The sequence below is a fragment of the Oncorhynchus kisutch genome, linkage group LG12, assembly GCF_002021735.2.
Source record: "Oncorhynchus kisutch isolate 150728-3 linkage group LG12, Okis_V2, whole genome shotgun sequence".
NCBI classification, from domain to species: domain Eukaryota; kingdom Metazoa; phylum Chordata; class Actinopteri; order Salmoniformes; family Salmonidae; genus Oncorhynchus; species Oncorhynchus kisutch.
In genome coordinates this window covers 57,879,675-57,903,267 of record NC_034185.2, presented here as the reverse complement: position 1 = coordinate 57,903,267, position 23,593 = coordinate 57,879,675, and the positions used below count along the sequence as shown (strand labels likewise).

The 23,593-nt window shown below is 43.6% G+C and overlaps 1 protein-coding gene across 1 annotated transcript; it reads right to left on the bottom strand.

Annotated features, from left to right (window-relative positions):
- Window positions 1-699: 699 nt before the first annotated feature.
- Window positions 700-12,657, bottom strand: LOC116376560 (nephronectin). The gene is made up of 6 exons (XM_031837897.1): window positions 12,557-12,657; window positions 12,360-12,452; window positions 12,043-12,165; window positions 8,280-8,399; window positions 4,965-5,099; window positions 700-2,080 (listed from the first exon to the last, which is right to left on the bottom strand). The coding sequence occupies exons 1-6, from the start codon at window positions 12,570-12,572 to the stop codon at window positions 1,860-1,862; spliced, it is 708 nt and encodes a 235-aa protein (XP_031693757.1). The 5' UTR covers window positions 12,573-12,657; the 3' UTR covers window positions 700-1,859.
- Between the last annotated feature and the right edge of the window lie 10,936 nt (window positions 12,658-23,593).

The following is a 23,593-nucleotide window of genomic DNA, read 5'->3' as shown; positions in this document are numbered from 1 at the left end:
ATACTACTTGAGTAAAAGTCTTAAAGTATTTGGTTTTAAAAATACTTAAGTATCAAAAGTAAATGTAGATGCTAAAAAATACTTAAATATCAAAAGTAAAGAACAAATAATGTTTAATTACTTATTAAGCAAACCAGACGGCACAATTTTCTTGTTATTTTTATACTCAGACATCATCTATAAACAAAGCATTCGTGTTTAGTGAGCTCGCCAGATCAGAGGCAGTAGGGATGACCAGGGATGTTCTCTTGATAAGTGTGTGAATTGGACCATTTTCTGTCCTGCTAAGCATTCAAAATATAACGAGTACTTTTGTGTGTCAGAGGAAAATGTATAGAGTAAAAAGTACATCCTTTTCATTAGGAATGTGGTGAAGTAAAAGTTGTCAAAAATCTAAATATTAAAGTAATGTACAGATACCACAAAAAACTAGTGAAGTAGTACTTTAAAGTATTTTTTCTGAAGTACTTTACACCTCTGATGTAGAGTGTGTGGCAGCTTGTTTTACCCTGATTTCCTGCCATGACGGGTCATAAAATGGGCATGACCATGTTAGTACTGTAAGTCAGAAACATTATTGTGGCCCAATATGGATTTAAAGGCAATTTTCTCAGAGGAATCCAAAATCATGAAACGTCTACAATCCCATGTGAAGGGCAAGTGAAGCCACAATACATTACAGAGCCAACACAACAATAATAATAACAACAAACTGTATTGGTTGGTCCCCATTCAACAATTATACCGTTATTCCAGACATTTTACATCATCAAACAGACGATCTCTCAAAGTGCCTTAATTAATTAACACGACTCAACAAATACATGCATTTCAACAGCTTTCGGTTATGTAGCCTATCTATGATCCCTTCTATGGAGAAGTCAGGGAGATGCTGATATCTATGATCCCTTCTATGGAGAAGTCAGGGAGATGCTGCTATCTATGGAGAAGTCAGGGAGATGCTGCTATCTATGATTCCATCTATGGATAAGTCAGGGAGATGCTGCTATCTATGATCCCATCTATGGAGAAGTCAGGGAGATGCTGCTATCTATGATCCCATCTATGGATATGTCAGGGTGATGCTGCTATCTATGATCCCATCTATGGAGAAGTCAGGGTGACGCTGAAATATCCTCCCTTATCTTTCCACCAGAGGTCAGCCTTTTATTAACAAATAATGACGTATACACTCCTCTCAAAGACTAGTCCCTACGGACTAATAGCCCCTCGTGTACACCCACTGGCCTGTCAGAAAACTACTCACTACATGAAGTCCCTATCAAGATCCTTTATGCTGACAACATATGTATTGTGAAATTAGTTACAAATGCCAAAATAGCAGTATGGCAGTGCGTGTGAAACTTGTTCTTAACCGTGACCTTTTTGGAGACAATAAGCTGGGAAACTTAAACAAAGGAAAATTCCATGTCATCACAGAGCGTTTTGAGTCTGAAGCATGGCAGGCAGACTACAGAGTGTGGTTCCTTGACGGATGTGTTTGTCAAATGAGTGGCTTCTTTGACTGACAACAAACAGCAGACCACTAATGGCACCGTGTAGCAATCTAGGATCTTTGTTGACTAACTGAAGAGAGGCCTGGCAAATGATAGGCTAAAACAGACCGTTACCACACTTTCCAGTTGTGTGAGGAATTCTTAGCATTACTCAGCTTTAACTATGTTGTGATAGCTGAACTCCACCTCAATTTACCCCACATCTACCTCATGAATTGTCCTATGAAGCTGCTTCAACACAAATCTATTTTCCTCCCATGTGCTGCTTCAACACGGCTCGACCCAAAATGTCCGCCAGTAACTACTTCACAACAGTGTTATCAGTCAGAACCAGAGGCACCGTCAGAGCTGCGGACGTCGTAGTTGTTGTATGGGCCTGGTTCTTTTGGAGAGTTTGTACCGGAGGTACATGGAGGTCTTGGACTGGGAGGCTCTCCTCGGCCAGCACGTGTGGCCGTCGCCAGAGTAGTCCTCCAGACACTGACAGGTGTAGGAACCAGAGGTGTTGAAACACTGGGAATGACGGCTACACAGGTGAGTACTGTCCAGACACTCGTCCTTATCTGGGGAGAGGGAGGAGGATACGGTGACATGTTGAGAAGAAGATGATTATCAGCACCAAGCAATAATGCTTGTGTGGATTCTTAAGAGAATCAACATCAATACACAAGTATTGTTTTGTCAGTCTCATCCTAACTGAAACAGCCATATCGAAAGTATCAACAGATCTGAATTCAAATCAGTCAATTCTCCATTGAATCTAACACTGAGACACGTGTGGATGTTGTAGAATGTTTTCCAGATGTCCTAATCTACAGTACTAGACAGCATCTATGTCAAAGTCAGTTTTGTGTTTACTCTCCTCTCTCTCTTCTCTCTCGCTTCTCTCTCGCTTCTCTCTCCTCTCTCTTCTCCCCCCTCTCCTCTCTCTCCTTTATCTCTCGCTTTCCTATCTCTCTCTCTCTCCTCTCCTCTCTCCTCTCCTCTCTCTCTCCTCACTCTCTCCTCATCCCAATGCTGCTCATCACGTTCAACACAAACTGGTGGTCTGTTTAATTAGCAGTCTGACTGTGTTTCAGTTACCTCTCCTTTGCCTGTGAGCTCTGAATTTAGCAACCCAAACCAAGCTGGAAAGCAGAGACCAAACCCATGCAGTTTTACAGTAAGACCCATGCTTGTTTTGAGTATTACTGGATAGCTTTTCCACCTTTTCACTGGCTCTGGGGTGAAGACATTATCGGCCAGCCAGCACACAGAGAGCCAGCAGGAAGCCATGACTTGACTCGACTCACTGAGTGTGAGGTCAAGGGGTTGTTGAGTAACAACAAGTCTGTCTCAAAGCTCCAGGAAATAGGTGTTGCAATGTTCGCCAAGGAAGCATAAACAATAACATCTACCACAGCTGAGCGAGCGGGGGAGGCAAGCTAGAGGAATACATTCAGGCTCTCACTGGGTTGCTGCAGCCAAAGCTCATCTACAGAGGATCGGTCTGTTTGACAATGAAACGTAGGCTAAATGAGAGGAACATGTGAGGGCGTGCTGTGAGGTAGTCATTCATTTAAACAGCACTGACACTGAGAAAAGTGGGTCTGTGGCTTACACACACACACACACACACACACGCATGAATGCACACACATACACACTACCACAGCATATTTTACGAGACACATGGCCATCTGCTGAGAGATGCTGAAGGAAGAAATTATATTAATGTCATACATCGGTTAAGTCAGACAGACAGACAGACAGACAGACAGACAGACAGACAGACAGACAGACAGACAGACAGACAGACAGACAGACAGACAGACAGACAGACAGACAGACAGACAGACAGACAGACAGACAGACAGACAGACAGACAGACAGACAGACAGACAGACAGACAGACAGACTTAGAGGACAGACTGTTTCTCTAACATTCCCTGTTAATATTAATACTGGTATCTAACAGCCGTATATTCCCTGTTAATATTAATACTGGTATCTAATAGCCTTACATTCACTGTTAATATTAATACTGGTATCTAATAGCCGTATATTCCCTGTTAATATTAATACTGGTATCTAATAGCCTTACATTCACTGTTAATATTAATACTGGTATCTAATAGCCGTATATTCCCTGTTAATATTAATACTGGTATCTAATAGCCTTACATTCCCTGTTAATATTAATACTGGTATCTAATAGCCTTACATTCACTGTTAATATTAATACTGGTATCTAATAGCCTTACATTCACTGTTAATATTAATACTGGTATCTAATAGCCTTACATTCACTGTTAATATTAATACTGGTATCTAATAGCCGTATATTCCCTGTTAATATTAATACTGGTATCTAATAGCCTTACATTCCCTGTTAATATTAATACTGGTATCTAATAGCCTTACATTCCCTGTTAATATTAATACTGGTATCTAATAGCCTTACATTCACTGTTAATATTAATACTGGTATCTAATAGCCTTACATTCCCTGTTAATATTAATACTGGTATCTAATAGCCTTACATTCACTGTTAATATTAATACTGGTATCTAATAGCCTTACATTCCCTGTTAATATTAATACTGGTATCTAACAGCCGTATATTCCCTGTTAATATTAATACTGGTATCTAATAGCCTTACATTCCCTGTTAATATTAATACTGGTATCTAACAGCCTTACATTCCCTGTTAATATTAATACTGGTATCTAACAGCCTTACATTCCCTGTTAATATTAATACTGGTATCTAATAGCCTTACATTCCCTGTTAATATTAATACTGGTATCTAACAGCCTTACATTCACTGTTAATATTAATACTGGTATCTAACAGCCGTATATTCCCTGTTAATATTAATACTGGTATCTAACAGCCGTATATTCCCTGTTAATATTAATAATGGTATCTAACAGCCGTATATTCCCTGTTTGTCACGTTCTGACCTTTATTTCCTTTGGTTTGTATTTATTTAGTATGGTCAGGGCGTGAGTTGGGTGGGCAGTCTGTTTGTTTTTCTATGATTTGGGTATTTCTATGTTTGGGCCTAGTATGGTTCTCAATCAGAGGCAGGTGTCATTAGTTGTCTCTGATTGAGAATCATACTTAGGTAGCCTGGGTTTCACTGTGTGTTTGTGGGTGATTGTTCCTGTCTCTGTGTTTTGCACCAGATAGGGCTGTTTTTGGTTTTCCACGTTTATTGTTTTGTAGTGTTCGTGTTTATCTTTTTGTTATTAAACATGAAACAAAGAAACCACGCTGCATTTTGGTCCGCTTCTCCTTCACCACAGGAAAACCCTTACACTGTTAATATTAATACTGGTATCTAACAGCCGTATATTCCCTGTTAATACTCATATCTAACAGCCGTATATTCCCTGTTAATATTAATACTGGTATCTAAGAGCCTTTACAGCCTGCTGTACAGTATGGGGGATGTCCGTACCTCGACACTGCACTGAGTCCTGGAGCGTCCCCAACACAAAGCCCTCCCTGCACACACACACAAAGCTGCCAAAGGTGTTCTTGCAAGTGCGCTGGGGAGGGCAAACATCTGACGCCCCGCGACACTCGTCCACATCTGCAAAACAGCACAACAAGGCCACACAAACTCAACACCTGAGCATGCATAAACACACACACACACACCCACTAGACGTAACATATACAAGGGAGACGACAAAGTGCTGTAAAGAACCTAGGGTTGTTTCCTCAGCTCAAAACAATCACTACCTATACATCAAAAAGTGGACATGAGTGCTTTGGCCATCTTGGGAGTTTTTTTGTACAGGTGCTTTGAAATGTACACTGCTGTTGTTCAACAACAAGGAATCACAACACACTCACACACAATACTTTTCAGGTGCTTCTCTGTCTCTCTGTAACTAGAACAATTCTAATGTTACAAATGTAGACGTCGTTGAAATGAAGGCAAATTTGTGATACTGTATATACCACAATATGATGTCACTTCAGACACTGAGGAGTTGGTCCAAGTACATAATAACAGGGGAATTGAACCTGTCAGGATGATGCTATGGTTATGTCTTTGTTCTAATGGTTCTGTTGAAGCTGCCCATGTCCTGGAGAGAAACCCTCCTGTTGTAACTAACCTGATTCAGCTTATCAACCACCTAATTATTCGAATCGGGGTTGGAGTGAAAACCTACAGGACGGTAGCTCTCCAGGAACAGGATTAGAATGAAAACCTAGAGGACAGTAGCTCTCCAGGAACAGGGTTAGAATGAAAACCAACAGGACGGTAGCTCTTCAGGAACAGGGTTAGAATGAAAACCAACAGGACGGTAGCTCTTCAGGAACAGGGTTAGAATGAAAACCTACAGGACAGTAGCTCTCCAGGAACAGGGTTAGAGTGAAAACCTACAGGAGGATATCTCTCCAGGAACAGGGTTAGAGTGAAAACCTAGAAGACGGTAGCTCTTCAGGAACAGGGTTAGAGTGAAAACCTAGAGGACAGTAGCTCTTCAGGAACAGGGTTAGAGTGAAAACCTACAGGAGGATATCTCTCCAGGAACAGGGTTAGAATGAAAACCAACAGGACGGTAGCTCTTCAGGAACAGGGTTAGAATGAAAACCAACAGGACGGTAGCTCTTCAGGAACAGGGTTAGAATGAAAACCTACAGGACAGTAGCTCTCCAGGAACAGGGTTAGAGTGAAAACCTACAGGAGCATATCTCTCCAGAAACAGGGTTAGAGTGAAAACCTAGAGGACGGTAGCTCTTTAGGAACAGGGATAGAATGAAAACCTACAGGAGGATATCTCTTCAGGAACAGGGTTAGAGTGAAAACCTAGAGGACAGTAGCTCTTCAGGAACAGGGTTAGAGTGAAAACCTAGAGGACGGTAGCTCTCCAGGAACAGGGTTAGAGTGAAAACCTAGAGGACAGTAGCTCTTCAGGAACAGGGTTAGAGTGAAAACCTACAGGAGGATATCTCTCCAGGAACAGGGTTAGAATGAAAACCAACAGGACGGTAGCTCTTCAGGAACAGGGTTAGAATGAAAACCTACAGGACAGTAGCTCTCCAGGAACAGGGTTAGAGTGAAAACCTACAGGAGCATATCTCTCCAGAAACAGGGTTAGAGTGAAAACCTAGAGGACGGTAGCTCTTTAGGAACAGGGATAGAATGAAAACCTACAGGAGGATATCTCTCCAGGAACAGGGTTAGAGTGAAAACCTAGAGGACGGTAGCTCTTCAGGAACAGGGTTAGAGTGAAAACCTAGAGGACAGTAGCTCTTCAGGAACAGGGTTAGAATGAAAACCTACAGGAGGATATCTCTCCAGAAACAGGGTTAGAGTGAAAACCTAGAGGACGGTAGCTCTTTAGGAACAGGGTTAGAGTGAAAACCTAGAGGACAGTAGCTCTTCAGGAACAGGGTTAGAGTGAAAACCTACAGGACGGTAGCTCTCCAGGAACAGGGTGAGAGTGAAAACCTACAGGAGGGTTCTCTCCAGGAACAGGGTTAGAATGAAAACCTACAGGAGGGTTCTCTCCAGGAACAGGGTTAGAGTGAAAACCTAGAGGACGGTAGCTCTTCAGGAACAGGGTTAGAATGAAAACCTACAGGAGGGTAGCTCTCCAGGAACAGGGTTAGAGTGAAAACCTACAGGAGGATATCTCTCCAGGAACAGGGTGAGAGTTAACCCCTGCAGGAGGGTAGCTCTCCAGGAACAGGGTTAGAGTGGAAACCTACAGGAGGGTAGCTCTCCAGGAACAGGGTTAGAATGAAAACCTAGAGGACGGTAGCTCTCCAGGAACAGGGTTAGAGTGAAAACCTAGAGGACGGTAGCTCTCCAGGAACAGGGTTAGAATGAAAACCTACAGGACGGTAGCTCTCCAGGAACAGGGTTGGAGTGGAGACCTAGAGGACGGTAGCTCTCCAGGAACAGGGTTAGAGAGCCCTGCTGACTAGGCCTCTACAGTACCTAGAGAAGGGGTGTTCAACTCTTTCCCTAAGAGGTCCGGAGTGCTGCTGCTTTTCTGTTCTACTTGATAGTTAATTGCATTCACCTGGTGTCCCAGGTCTAAATCAGTTCCATTTAGAGGGGAAGAATACAAAATAAATTTAAAATATGTTCCACTGTAACTACCTACAGTATATGACTGTTATGATTTCTCTGAGGTCTCAGGCCTGTTGGTTAGTTCCTACAGCTACTCTCCTGTGGCGTGAGAATCAGGCAATGGCTCTCAGGATCAACCATGGAGGCTGGGCCTCGTTAGCAGGACAGGAGGTGTCTGCTGCGAGGACTTTATGACCGCACCACAGTTATCGAGCTAAGGGACTTCAAAGTAATGAGTGCTAGCTATTTTAAGGAGAGGGCAAAGAGTAGAGTACAGCTACTGGGACCCGGGGTCTGTTTTCTTAACACTTGAGGTAATTGCGGGGTTTATCGTTCTGTGGACAGACTCAGTGGGTAGGCGCTGTTAGTAATAGCTGGGTGGAGGTCGTTAACATGTCCTCTAGTAGTGTACATATGGGAACCTGTCTCTCCACCTGCTCTCTAATAGCAGCCAGAGACCGAACTAGTAGCTACACACTGTCATGCTACGATCATGGCTAGCACACAGTATACGCCATAGTAATGCCAAAGGAATGCACCAAACTCTGGGCTGTTTCCCAATCCCAGTCCCCCCTTACTTCTTCCCATGGCATTGGAACTGAAAGAACTAGAGGGGAGGGAGGAGTTTGGGGGTTGCCATGGCAATGGGGTTACCATGGGGTTGCCGAGGAAGCCCACCTTCACAGGTCCTGTTGTCGGCGGCCAGGTGGAGGCCGGTGGCACACAGACAGCGCACCTCTCCCCACCGGTCGATCTGGCAACCGAACTGGCAGCGTGCGGAGGAGCACTCAGGCTCTTCTGGAAGAGAACACAGGATAAACTGGCTGAGAGTCAAGGCAGAAATGGATGGTTGGAACGAACACATGCCACTACGCACAAACCATGTGCTGTACTGTAATACTATAGACTCACAAGCACTGATATGAAACCAGTTTGGTTTGGTCTTATGTCATACTCATATTATATTCCTTGCTTTAGATTGATTACACCAGTTAACAGTTGCTCCTCTATATTACCCCCACAGCGTTGGGGAGTAATGTATTATAAAAAAATTAACATTACCAGCAAAAATATTGTAATCAGATTACAGATAGGCCTACTTTTCTAAATTACTTCTAGTATTACTTTTAAATTTAGAAAGGATGTTACGTTACGTTACGTTACTGAGTTTGGATCATCTAAAAGTTATGTAAGAATTAACCATTTTGGACAAGTAACCAGTAACTGTAACAAACTACATTCATAAAGTAACCTACCCAACCCGGACTGTACCATAAATTAACCTACCCAACCCTGACTGTACCATACAGTAACCTACCCAACCCTGACTGTACCATACAGTAACCCACCCAACCCTGACTGTACCATAAATTAACCTGCCCAACCCTGACTGTACCATACAGTAACCTAACCAACCCTGACTGTACCATACAGTAACCTACCCAACCCTGACTGTACCATAAATTAACCTGCCCAACCCTGACTGTACCATACAGTAACCTACCCAACCCTGACTGTACCATACAGTAACCTACCCAACCCTGACTGTACCATACAGTAACCTACCCAACCCTGAATGTACCATACAGTAACCTACCCAACCCGGACTGTACCATAAATTAACCTGCCCAACCCTGACTGTACCATACAGTAACCTACCCAACCCTGACTGTACCATAAATTAACCTGCCCAACCCTGACTGTACCATACAGTAACCTAACCAACCCTGACTGTACCATACAGTAACCTACCCAACCCTGACTGTACCATAAATTAACCTGCCCAACCCTGACTGTACCATACAGTAACCTACCCAACCCTGACTGTACCATACAGTAACCTACCCAACCCTGACTGTACCATACAGTAACCTACCCAACCCTGAATGTACCATACAGTAACCTACCCAACCCGGACTGTACCATAAATTAACCTGCCCAACCCTGACTGTACCATACAGTAACCTACCCAACCCTGACTGTACCATACAGTAACCTACCCAACCCTGAATGTACCATACAGTAACCCACCCAACCCTGACTGTACCATACAGTAACCTACCCAACCCTGACTGTACCATACAGTAACCCACCCAACCCTGACTGTACCATAAAGTAACCTACCCAACCCGGACTGTACCATAAATTAACCTGCCCAACCCTGACTGTACCATACAGTAACCTACCCAACCCTGACTGTACCATACAGTAACCTACCCAACCCTGACTGTACCATACAGTAACCTACCCAACCCTGAATGTACCATACAGTAACCCACCCAACCCTGACTGTACCATACAGTAACCTACCCAACCCTGACTGTACCATACAGTAACCCACCCAACCCTGACTGTACCATAAAGTAACCTACCCAACCCGGACTGTACCATAAATTAACCTGCCCAACCCTGACTGTACCATACAGTAACCCACTCAACCCTGACTGTACCATACAGTAACCTACCCAACCCTGACTGTACCATACAGTAACCCACCCAACCCTGACTGTACCATAAAGTAACCTACCCAACCCGGACTGTACCATAAATTAACCTGCCCAACCCTGACTGTACCATACAGTAACCCACTCAACCCTGACTGTACCATACAGTAACCTACCCAACCCTGACTGTACCATACAGTAACCCACCCAACCCTGACTGTACCATACAGTAACCTACCCAACCCTGAATGTACCATACAGTAACCCACCCAACCCTGACTGTACCATAAATTAACCTGCCCAACCCTGACTGTACCATACAGTAACCTACCCAACCCTGACTGTACCATACAGTAACCTACCCAACCCTGACTGTACCATAAATTAACCTGCCCAACCCTGACTGTACCATACAGTAACCTACCCAACCCTGACTGTACCATACAGTAACCTACCCAACCCGGACTGTACCATAAATTAACCTGCCCAACCCTGACTGTACCATACAGTAACCCACTCAACCCTGACTGTACCATAAAGTAACCTACCCAACCCGGACTGTACCATAAATTAACCTGCCCAACCCTGACTGTACCATACAGTAACCTACCCAACCCTGACTGTACCATACAGTAACCTACCCAACCCTGACTGTACCATACAGTAACCTACCCAACCCTGAATGTACCATACAGTAACCCACCCAACCCTGACTGTACCATACAGTAACCTACCCAACCCTGACTGTACCATACAGTAACCTACCCAACCCTGACTGTACCATACAGTAACCTACCCAACCCTGACTGTACCATACAGTAACCTACCCAACCCTGACTGTACCATACAGTAACCTACCCAACCCTGACTGTACCATACAGTAACCTACTCAACCCTGACTGTACCATACAGTAACCTACCCAACCCTGACTGTACCATACAGTAGCCTACCCAACCCTGACTGTACCATACAGTAACCTACCCAACCGTGACTGTACCATATAGTAACCTACCCAACCCTGACTGTACCATACAGTAACCTACCCAACCCTGACTGTACCATACAGTAACCTACCCAACCCTGACTGTACCATACAGTAACCTACCCAACCCTGACTGTACCATAAAGTAAACCACCCAACCCTGACTGTACCATACAGTAACCTACCCAACCCTGACTGTACCATACAGTAACCTACCCAACCCTGACTGTACCATACAGTAACCTACCCAACCCTGACTGTACCATACAGTAACCCACCCAACCCTGACTGTACCATACAGTAACCTACCCAACCCTGACTGTACCATACAGTAACCCACCCAACCCTGACTGTACCATACAGTAACCTACCCAACCCTGACTGTACCATAAAGTAACCTACCCAACCCTGACTGTACCATACAGTAACCTAACCAACCCTGACTGTACCATACAGTAACCTACCCAACCCTGACTGTACCATACAGTAACCTACCCAACCCTGACTGTACCATACAATAACCTACCCAACCCTGACTGTACCATACAGTAACCTACCCAACCCTGTGCCCACTACAACAAATGTCACACTCTAGATCAAGTGAATAAGACTTGACGCTATTGACCCGTGGACGACAGGGGGGTTCTGGGTAATGGATCATCCAGACTGGAGGTATGTAGCTGACGGGCAAGCTGAGCAGCCAATCAAGATCCAGAACCACTGAAACTTACCCCTTGTCTATAATAACATTTGACCCATATCAGCACGCCAGTACATGCAGTCCTGACACTGAGCCCTGTGGTATTACAGTAGGATGAAGTTGCCCCCAAGAAGCTGATCTATGATCGGTTTTGCATTGTACCCCCTAGTGTATAATGTTAGAGTTTAGAAGATGGTGAGCTCATCCTAGATCAGTGTCTAAGGGCGACTTCTACCCGGGCGTGGTATTTCATCAATGGTTGGGACATGATGTTCCAGGAAATTGGGCAGAAACCGGTTTGAACTGGTATGTACTGGTACAGGTTGATCCATCTGTCATGAGGTAGTATCCGGGGTCGCAGTAACACCGGTAACTACCCTGGGTGTTCATACAGCTGTTGGAGCACGGTCGCTCTGGGAGTCCACACTCATTCACATCTGGAATCAACAACCAACTACAATCAGGATCAGGAATCATATCAAGATCAGCATGCATGAATCAATCATAATAACTGTAATCAATAACCAGGAATCAACATGCATGAATCACACAGTATCTGGAATCAACATGCTTGAATCATACAGAATCTTAAATCAACATGCATGAATCATATAGAGTCAAAGATAGCCACCTTGGTCACATTTCTGGCCCTTGTATCCCACAGAGCAGGAGCACTTGTCTGGACCCACACAGAGTCCATTCCTGCAAGGCTTGTTGCACACAGCTAGATGGTCAGAGAGAGCAGGTAAACACATATGATAACCTCGGCTGGTATATTGTTGCATTTTTGTTGTTTCTGGAGGACTTGCCCAGTGGCCGCTGACTTACGCTGGCAGACACCCATGACATTCCTCCAGCCTAAACAGCAGGCAGTAGACGAGCCAAAGGTGCAGAGCCCCACGGACCCCGACGGCCCACCGAGAGGCCCAGACACAGCCCTCACTGTCCTGGGGGGATGGATGGATAGGTAGATAGATGGAGGGGTGGATGGAGGGAGATGGAAAGGTGGGTGGATGGAGAGGAAGAGTGGGTTAATGGTTCATCTGCCACAATTAAGAAAGACCCCAAGGTTTCTGCACTACCATGGTTATAGTTGTTGTCATCAATGCCTTATTTGTGTTTGTACACTGTTTCTCTCTTCAACAGTATGACTGCGCTAAGTGGGACTATCATTTGTTTTTCAACAGGACAATGACCCAACACACCTCCAGGCTGTGTAAGAGTTATTTGACCAAAAAGGAGAGTGATGGAGTGCTGCATCAGATGATCTGGCCACAATCTCCTGACCTCAACCCAATTGAGATGGTTTGGGATGAGTTGGACCGCAGAGTGAAGGAAAAGCAGCCAACAGGTGCTCAGCGTATGTGGGAACTCCTTCAAGACGGTTGAAAAAGCATTCCAGGTGAAGCTGGTTGAGAGAATGCCAAGAGTGTGCAAAGATGTCATCAAGACAAAGGGTGGCTACTTTGAAGAATCTCAAATATAAAATGTATTTTGATTTGTTTGACACTTTTTTGGTTACTACATGATTCCATATGGGCTATTTCATAGTTTGATGTCTTTACTATTATTCTACAATGTAGAAAATAGTAAAAATAAAGAAAAACCTTGCAGTGGGTAGGTATGTCCAAAATGTGGACTGGGACTCTATATACACACAGTACCAGTCCACATTTTGGACAACCTACTGTATAGTTGAGAGTGCAGAGGCTCTCTAAGGCTTGTGGAAGAGGATCTATAATCAATTGGTAACAACATATTCATATGGAGTCACTATTACAAAGCATTGTCGTAAATACAGCAGAACTCTGGAACACACATTCTATTTCTACAAGTGGAAGTCATTTGGAGCTGTTGTAACTACTTATGAAACACCTTCTAGGTTCACATGCAGTGGAGAAGCCTTGACACACACATGCTGTATTCCAAATGGCAATAATTGCTGTTTCATTAAAAAGAGGGAACTAAACAAAACTGCAGGGGAGATTGGATACCATTTACTGTGTAGTTTATGTTAAACCTTTCCTACAACCGTCAGTCCAAAATGCCAGAGGCAGTCATTTTGAGGGGTGCATACCTCCACACCAAAGTGGTATATAATAAGGCTAGGAAAAGGAGACTATTGAGTGATTACTCCCAAACCAAGTGGGTCTAACAATTCACAGACTTTAGAATATAGTAACTGTAAGTAGTAGAACAGTAAAGAAACGTCTCTAAACATGGATCGTCTGGTGTCATGAGATGAATAACCTACAGTCATGATTAATAGGTAAATAAACAATGCGGTTTAGCCTGCATCATCACCGCACATAACATTTAATTAGCGGCAACTGCAAATTATAGTTGTTTCATACCTGCTCCTGTCCTGTTGAAAAGCCATGGAGATCGCAATAAAACGCATGGTAATAACCAGCAACCACTGGCGCACCGGACGCGCGCTGACAACCGTAAATACCATCATATCACGAAGGTAATTGTCAGCTCATAAAACAGCTACATATTATTTAACCTTATTTTGTGATGAGCGCATTTCAGAGACACGTTATTGTGCCAGCATATCTCCTGCGGTGAGTCTGGAGTAAGGCGTGGTCACCTCCTAGTTAAATTTATGATTGAGTGTCTTGGAACTTTAGGAATTTTGTCCAATAGGTGGGAAAGGTTACCTGGCAGGCGAGAAAGAGAGAGAGAAAGAGAGCGAGCGAGAGAGAGAGAGAGAGAGAGAGAGAGAGAGAGAGAGATGGACAACTTTGAATATCACATTTAAATAATAAATACACAGACAGAAAATAGCGAGACAATTTCAGTTTTTATTCACACTAATTTACTTTTAATCTTAAACCCACATGAGGACGTGACTGACTCTGGACCAAAGGTCTCACCCATGGTCTGTCTCAATCACGTAGGAAACATATATTTTTTATTGGAATAAGAGTTTACAGGGCCATTTTGTGATAAAAGGCGCGAGAATCACCAGTGACAACGGAAGAACCAAAGCATTCGAAGTAACACGCGAAACCGTTAACTACTTCCAGGCATGACCAGTGAGCAATCAGTTACATTAGACTGAGAGGCAGAAATCAGGGTTAATCGCCTGCATGGCGGCCTGAATGAAACAAATAGTGATCACACCAGGCACTATATAGGACAGTTAAAGGGAAACCAAGCTGTGCATTGATTTGGGACATTACTTCAATGGGCAATGCAAAGTCATGATTTTCCTATTGCTTCCTCTGATAAGGACGAAAGTTAGATGTATTTATTTTAAAACACTGAGCTGATTGCATCCCTGTGTAGGCCTGCATTACATTCCACTTGTTTATCCTGAGAGGGAGCTCCCCTGCTCCAAATCAACACTGCAATTTGTCCGACCCCAAAACAAGTAAAGACGTACTGTAAATGGCACATATTTGGCAGCGCTCTCCAAACCCCCTTGTGCTAATTATGAGATGACTGTGGTAGATAGATAGCCTCAGGGTTCCTCTGAGTATACTGCAGAGCCACCATCCACCACGCACTGTACAGGGAGCACACACATGTGAGGCATTTAAACCTCCCCAACCACACATGGCATCCAACCTCCAACATCTAACCAATCACAGTGATTAAATAATTTGGCATCGGGGGTGGGGGTGGACTGCGCTCTTTTGAGAAACGCACATGCACAGTGTCAAGTGCACCGCTGCGCATCACCACGCGAGGTAGAAGAAACCACCCAGTAAAATCCCAGCCAAGCCTCAGACCTCATTCGTCATTATGATACAATTAAACACAATCCTGCCTGGCAACGAAAGAAGGGAAGAATAAAAGGGAAGTGTAGTTAGTGACCATGGTGAACAGGAGAGGAGAGGAAGGGAGGGAGGGTAGTCTGTGTGTGTGGATAGCGCAATGTGCAGCGAGTGCTGCGGCTCTTCCTGTCATTCTCTCTCTATCCCTATCGCTCCCTTTTGCTCTCTCTCTTGCTCTCTTTCTATCTTTTTCCCACTTTCTCTGTGATTCTCTTTCTTCTGTATGGTATAATTCTCTCTCTCATCTCTCTATTCTTCGTCCCTCTCTCTCTCACTCTGTTGGCTTTAAAAGCCCTGGGGTACTTGAAGTGCAGTAATGTACTGGAGGAGATCGTTCTACCCTTGACTATGCCCACATACATTTTTGTGGGAATGGTTCATTTGCAGCTCCACAAAGTACACCAAATCACCAAGTCCTCCTCTCCCACCACATCATAGCTATTCAGTGCAGTGGTGGTCTGTCTCCTCAACCTGGGGGGCCGTCTCATACAGACAGAAGTCCACCACTTAGACACTGTGTATAGATACAGACAGAGTAGATCAGCCTCATACAGACAGAACTCCACCGCTCAGACGCTGCGTATAGATAGAGACAGAGTAGATCAGCCATACAGCCAGACAGTGCACCCTAGCTCAGACATAAGGTATAGAAACAGAAAGAATAGAATAGATCAGCCGGCCAGACAGACAGACAGAGACAGTACACCCTGGCTCAGACACAAGGCATAGAAACAGACAGTTCTCCATTAAAGTAGATCATTCATACAGACAGTTCTCCATAACTCAGACCCCAGGTATGGAATAGACAGTTGAGTAGATCAGTGGCATCATGGTAGCTGTAAAGGGAAAGGTGGGGCTGCCCAACTGGATCAAATGAAGAGTTTTTACAGTCTATTGAACCCTTCTATCGGATGCACCAAAGCCTTCAGGGTTGAAGAAACCGGCAACTGTCAAAACAGGCACTAGACAGGCTGAAACAACATCAAACAATGGTGGAATCTGATGTGCTTCAAATCAAGTCAAAACTGTTGGAATAGCGACTGAACAACACACATATTCAGTATTTGAGTTGGAGAACCCACTTTCCCAGGATGTCTCAGGGGGAGTTGGAGAACCCACTCTCCCAGGATCTCTCAGGGCGAGTTGGAGAACCCATTCTCCCAGGGTGTCTCAGGGGGAGTTGGAGAACCCACTCTCCCAGGGTGTCTCAGGGGGAGTTGGAGAACCCGCTCTCCCAGGGTGTTTCAGGGGGAGTTGGAGAACCCACTCTCCCAGGGTGTCTCAGGGGGAGTTGGCGAACCCACTCTCCTAGGGTGTCTCAGGGGGAGTTGGAGAACCCGCTCTCCCAGGGTGTCTCAGGGGGAGTTGGAGAACCCATTCTCCCATGGTGTCTCAGGGGGAGATAGGATATGCATGAAACACATTTCCAATTCACACATATATATAAATACACACTTGACAAATATATGCACCCACCAAATTATTATTATGCTCCAATAGTCACCTGAAGCAATGATATTTATTTTTATTCAACCTTTATTTAACTAGGCCAGTCAGTTAAGAATCCAGACGACACTGTGCCAATTGTGCACTGCCCTATGGGACTCCCGATCACGGCCAGTTGTGATACAGCCTGGAAATGAACCAAGGTCTGTAGTGACGCCTCTTGCACTGAGATGCAGTGCCTTAGTGCGCTGCGCCACTCGGGAGCCCACACCTGAAACAGCAGTGATGGTAGTGACAGTGTGAGGTTGTTCTAAGGGTGTCAGTGTGGTTCAGTCAACCAGAGTTGTGAGGGAGGACTGCCACCTTCTGTCTGCTCCAGGAAGATAGACGACCCCTTTTTTTCTATCGTCGCACCGTCTCCTATAGGCAAGGGCCCATAAAGCATCTTAGAGTAGAAGTGCTGATCTAGGATCAGGTTTTCCCTGTCTAAAAGGCAACACTGATCCCATATCAGCACTCCTACTCTGAGACATTTTATGAATAGGAGCCCAGTCAGCAGTTAAAAATAGTAACTTGCTTTCAAATCCTAGGTCTCTACCCACCTCCAATAGACCCTAAGCAACATTCCAATCAGAATCAACCCTCTGGCTCTTTATTTCAGAACACAGAGAAAGTTCCGGTACCAACCAGCTCCTGGACTAGGTCCTAATGTGTTTAGCAGGTAGCCAGGCAGAGTTACAACAGGCTGGGGTCAGAGTTCATAGGGCGTGCTGCAGTGGGAGGAGTCTCCCAGGTGTGAGAGGGCATAGGTCAAGGGTCAGGTCACCAGACGGAAGGGACACTTGCGAGGGCCTGAGGAGAGCAGCAGGGAGGGAGGAAGGAAGGAAGGAAGGAAGGGAGGGAGGAAGGGAGGGAGGAAGGGAGGGAGGGAGGGACATGGGACAGAATGGGCTGAATGACAGATATCCAGCTAAACGGGAGGAGTTTGGGAAGAGGGGGAAGTCTGAAGTATCACTCCATCCATCACTATGTGGTATGGTCACTGGATGGATGTGGGTTCAACGACTGACTCTGACTCAACCCACCCAGTCTGTTGGTAACATTAGCTCCCTTCCGGCGGACGCACACAGATACTTGAGGTCACACACACACATACATGCACAAGCCTACACACGTATGCATGCATACACACATACATACACATACTAGTGATGAGGGGGTGACTCATAACCTGCAGTGGGGAGGGTTGGTTTAGGGTCATGAAATATTGTGTGGATGAATAAAGAGAAAACAATACCTTTCAAAAAATACATGTATAATTCTTGTGCATTTTATAGGCTACATTCAGCTTTTTCTTTCATTATTTTTGTCTATCTAGCATTAGGGCATAAGCCTAAGCTTTAGGGCATAACTTTATGCGCGCCTAATAGCCTATAGCCAATCACCAAACGCTTTTGAGAACAGGCTGAAAAAGTTCACTTCGATCTACTGAGGCAAAAAGGGCAATGTCAGAGTTGAATTCAATAAGAGGAAAGTTACGAAATGGAGAGTTGGAAATAAAGAGAAGGGAGGGACAGAAAATGAATGTTTGGGAAAGTTTTGGTGAAGTGGTAAACGAGCATGATATCAGTGCCGGCTGTGCTGTGAGGCTATTTACAAATTAGACCATCACAAGAATGAAGCATTTTTTGCCAAAAAATGATACACCAAAATGTGTGCTAAATGACTTGGGAACAGGAGTAGAGAAATATAATTTCTTTCTTTTAGCATCTTCAGAGAATGTGAATGTGCAGTTAGATACTAAACCATCGGTAGAGGTGCGATCAGCAAACATTTCACTACACCTGCAATAAAATCTGCTTAAAACATGTGTATGAGACCAATACAATTTGATTTGATTTGATAGTATTTCAACCACAGAATACCCATCCAAGCTGAACTGAAATCTGATCAGAAACATGTTGGGTCGTTTTCACAGCTTTATATTTCCTTTCAACCAGTCAAACTGATGTCATTCAGATGTTATTTTTTTGTGCAGTTTCTCCAGTCTCCCGAAACGTGGATGGATGAGAAAACTTTACCGATGTCAACCAGATTGAAGCATTCATTCTATCGATTTATGACATCATTCTGGTGAGCAAGGGTTCATTTAGTATTTTAGGGCAACATACAGTACCTGTCAAAGTTCAGACACACCTACTCATTCAAGGGGTTTTCTTTATTTGTACTATTTTCTACATTGTAGAATAACAGTGAACACATCAAAACTATGAAATAACATATGAAATCATGTAGTAAGCAAAAAATATATATACAAATCTAAATATATGCTAGACTTTAGATTATTCAAAGTAGCCCCCCTTTGCCTTGATGACAGCTTTGCACACTCTTGGCATTCTCTCAACCAGCTTCACCTGGAATTATTTTCCAACAGTCTTGAAGGAGTTCCCACATATGCTGAGCAATTGTTGGCTGCTTTTCCTTCACTCTGCGGTCCAACTCATCCCAAATCATCTCAACTGGGTTGAGGTTGGGTGATTGTGGAGGCCAGGTCATCTGATGCAGCACTCCATCACTCTTCTTCTTGGTCAAATAGCCCTTACACAGCCTGGAGGTGTGTTGGGTCATTGACTTGTTGAAAAACAAATGTTAGTACCACTAAGTGCAAACCAGATGGGATGGTGTATCGCTGCAGAATTCTGTGGTAACCATGTTGGCTAAGTGTGCCTTGAATTCTAAATAAATCACAGACGACATCACCAGCAAAGCACCACAACACCATCACACCTCCTCCTCCCTGCTTCACGGTGGGAACCACACATTCAACTACTCTGCGTCTCACAGAGACATGGCGGTTGGAACCAAAAACCTCAAATTTGGACTCCTCAAACCAAAGGATAGATTTCCACCGGTCTAATGTCCATTGCCTGTTTCTTGGCACAAGCAAGTTTCTTCTTATTATTGGTGTCCTTAAGTAGTGGTTTCTTTGCAGCAATTCGACCATGAAGGCCTGATTCACGTCTCCTCTAAACAGATGAGATTGATATGTGTCAGTTATTTGAACTCTGTGAAGGATTTATTTGGGCTGCAACTTCTGAGGCTGGTTACTCTAATGCACTTTTCCTCTGCAGCAGAGGTAACTCTGGGTCTTCCTTTCCTATGGCGGTCCTCATGAGAGCCGGTTTCAAGGACAATGACCCTAAACATACTTCTAAAGTTGTGGCAAAATGGCTTAAGGACAACAAAGTCAAGGTATTGGAGTGGCCATCACAAAGCCCTGACTTCAATCCTGTAGAAAATTTGCAGGCAGAAATGAAAAAGCGTATGCGAGCAAGGAGGCCTACAAACCTGACTCAGTTACACCAGCTCTGTCAGGAGGAATGGGCCAAAACTCACCCAACTTATTGTGGGAAGCTTGTGGAAGGCTACCCGAAACATTTGACCCAAGTTAAACAATTTAATGGCAATGCTACCAAATACTAATTGAGTGTATGTAAACGTTTGACCCACTGGGTATGTGATGAAAGAAATAAAAGCTGAAATAAATCATTCTCTCTACGATTATTCTGACATTTCACATTCTTAAAATAAAGTGGTGATCCTAACTGACCTAAGACTGAGTTTATATGTATTTGGCTAAGGTATATGTAAACGTCTGACTTCAACTGTTCATGATTCCATAATGTGTTATTTCATCGTTTCTACAATGTAGAAAATAGTACAAATAAAGAAAAACCCTTGAATGAGTAGTAGGTGTGTCCAAACTCTGGTGCTGTATATGCTAATGACAGAAGATAAGCTGAATGTAGGGAGACTGGGGATGGTTGGAACACTTTGACCTTTTCGTCAGTTTCTCAGAGATCATTTATGGTAGTATATTCAAAACTTGATACAAACAACCTGCACCTGTTCTTTACCAATTGGTGTGGTTATTATATATGTAAATCCAACTCAAATTCATGGGGTTTTCTTAAGTATAAGGAGTGAAGTGTTACAATTTACCCCATGGTCTGGGTTAGTTGTAACAGTGCTTGGGGTGAATTGTAACAGAAGGAAAAAGTGCATAAATCATGGCACACAACTAATTATTGTACACCTTTATTGAGATCATGAGAGCAACATTGCCATGTTCAACATTTAGTTTGGTAGAAATAATAATACATGTAAATAACAAAATGTTTATTATTTTCCCCTCCACTAAATAGTCTTCTCAACCAAACAACAACTAGGCTAAACTGAACAACTGAATGTTTGTGGTGTGTGTGTGTGTGATGTTCGCGCATGCCTGTCTGTGTGTGTGACTGGATGTCACATAATCAGAGTCACAGTTGTGACATTGGTATGGCTGTCCTTGGGTACAGGCTTGGTGGGCCCATAATTTGCTTTCCCAGCTCTGCTCCCAGACCTCCTTGGACTTGGACTTGTTAAAGTGCTCCATGCACACAATGTAGAAGTTTTCCTCGTTGGAGGAATTTGAATCTTGTGCTTCAATGTGCTTTGTTTTGGCTCTTTTCTTAAGCAGGACAGTTTTTTGTTGTTGTTCAGTGTGGTTTGTGTTGGCTTGCTTTTTTCCAGCTGTTTTTTTATGCAGGGAAATTTTTATTTTTGTCTTCTGAGTGCTTGACTTTTTATGCTCTTCCAGTGCGTGCTTGATGGGTTTATCCATGAAAATCACAGTTTTTCTCCTCAAATGAGTATGATATGTGATATGTATATGGTTACATAAGACAGAATGTTACTTAAGGAAAAAATTTAAGGAGGGTGGTTGGGTGGGTGTATATAGCGAACATCTAGCAACCCAAGAGTTCAGTGTTCAAATCTCATTACGGACAATTTTAGCTAATTAGCTACTTTGCAACTACTTTGCCTTCCCCTAACCTTAACCCTATAAGCTAATCCTTTCCCGAACCCTAAACTTAACCCTTTGACCTGACTTTTAACCTTAACCGTAAACTTAACCCTAACCCCTAACCCTAACCCCTAGCCTAGCTAACATAAGCCAGCTAGCTAACGTTGGCGTTGGCCACTTAGCCACCTAGCTAACATTTGCTAATAACAAAATGGAATTAAAATATCATACATTTAATACATTTGTAACATATTGTATGTTTTGTGAATTCGAATTACAATTCGCAACATATTGTACAAATGGCAATTCCTAACATATCATACAAATTATAATTCCTAACATATCATACAAATTATAATTCCTAACATATCATACAAATTATAATTCGTAACATATCATACAAAATGGACAATGGACATTCACAAATTAATACCTACCATACGAAACGTAACATACAGTATCATACTAAATTGTGTGGCTCGGATTTCCGTACAAAATAATACAAAATGCTCTGAGACCAGGTTGCGCTATGTTCCATCCAACCATGCCACAGATGTCTTTTGGCTTCATTCAGACTGGAAGTACATGGTGTACAGAGAGACTGTGGGTACAGCAGGGAGAATAGAACAGAGACCAGAACAGAAAACAGCCATTGGACAGAGCTTTGGGAGAGATTAGGGTAGAGATGCACACAACACAACACCTCCACAGGCTGTTTCTGTACCTACAGATGTAGGATCTTTATTTGATCACACTTTTGTTGCTGAGATAATATCCTGTACAGCAGGAAATGCAAACATGTAGTGTATTCTAGGTTTAGATGACAGACTTGATATACCCTAATAAAAAAGGTATCAACCCCTATACAAAAAATATATTATAATCCATATAATAATTCACATTTCCTGTTGCTGCAGGATTATTTTTCCTGCTGTAGTTAACTGGCTCAAATTAAGATCCTACATCTGTAACCAAGGATTATTCCTTTAGCTATAGAGGAGGCAGCAGTGGTGCCTTAGCAGCAGATCACTTAACCATGCACAACAGGGAAGAGGAAACGACTCCACCAGAATGTGCCTTTACAGAACATTGATGTGATGGAAAGGAGTCATGGGGAGAATGAATGTTTGAGTACGGAGAGACTCTGTGTGTGACAGGGTTCTTTCTGGAATATTCAGTTTCTGGAATGTTGTTAATGAGTTTTTGAGTATAATAATTCATTTGGAGCATCAGAGGTTGGGAGGCTGGGGGAATGGTGGACTGACTGAATGACTGGACCAGGGTTTTATTTCCACTGAGGACATGTGTGTGTGTGTGTATGTGTATGTGTGTGTGTGTGTGTGTGTGTGTGTGTGTGTGTGTGTGTGTGTGTGTGTGTGTGTGTGTGTGTGTGTGTGTGTGTGTGTGTGTATGTATGTGTATGTGTGTGTGTGTGTGTCTGTCTAGGCCACCAGGAACAGCCATTCACTGCTGCAATTCGTATGACAGGAGACTCATAAACACCACACACACACACCACACACACACACACACACACACACACACACACACACACACACACACACACACACACACACACACACACACACACACACACACACACACACTCCTTCTTTCTACACCACCATGTCAGAGGAAGCCAGACAATACCAATGCAGCCATGCAGTGACAATGTACTACTGCTGATGAGAACGGTAAGTCACTAGATTTAAAAAAGTAGTCATTTAGCAGACACTCTTATCCAGAGCGACTTACAGTTAGTGCAGTCCTCTTAAGATAGAGAGG

What these genes read in the sequence shown, in the direction of transcription:
- LOC116376560 (XM_031837897.1), bottom strand. An exon ending in GGGCCAGAAATGTGACCAAG is followed by an intron (nt 12,166 to 12,359) that starts GTGGCTATCTTT and finishes TGTTGATTCCAG; the next exon opens with ATGTGAATGAGTGTGGACTC. An exon ending in CGACAACAGGACCTGTGAAG is followed by an intron (nt 5,100 to 8,279) that starts GTGGGCTTCCTC and finishes GCTGTTTTGCAG; the next exon opens with ATGTGGACGAGTGTCGCGGG.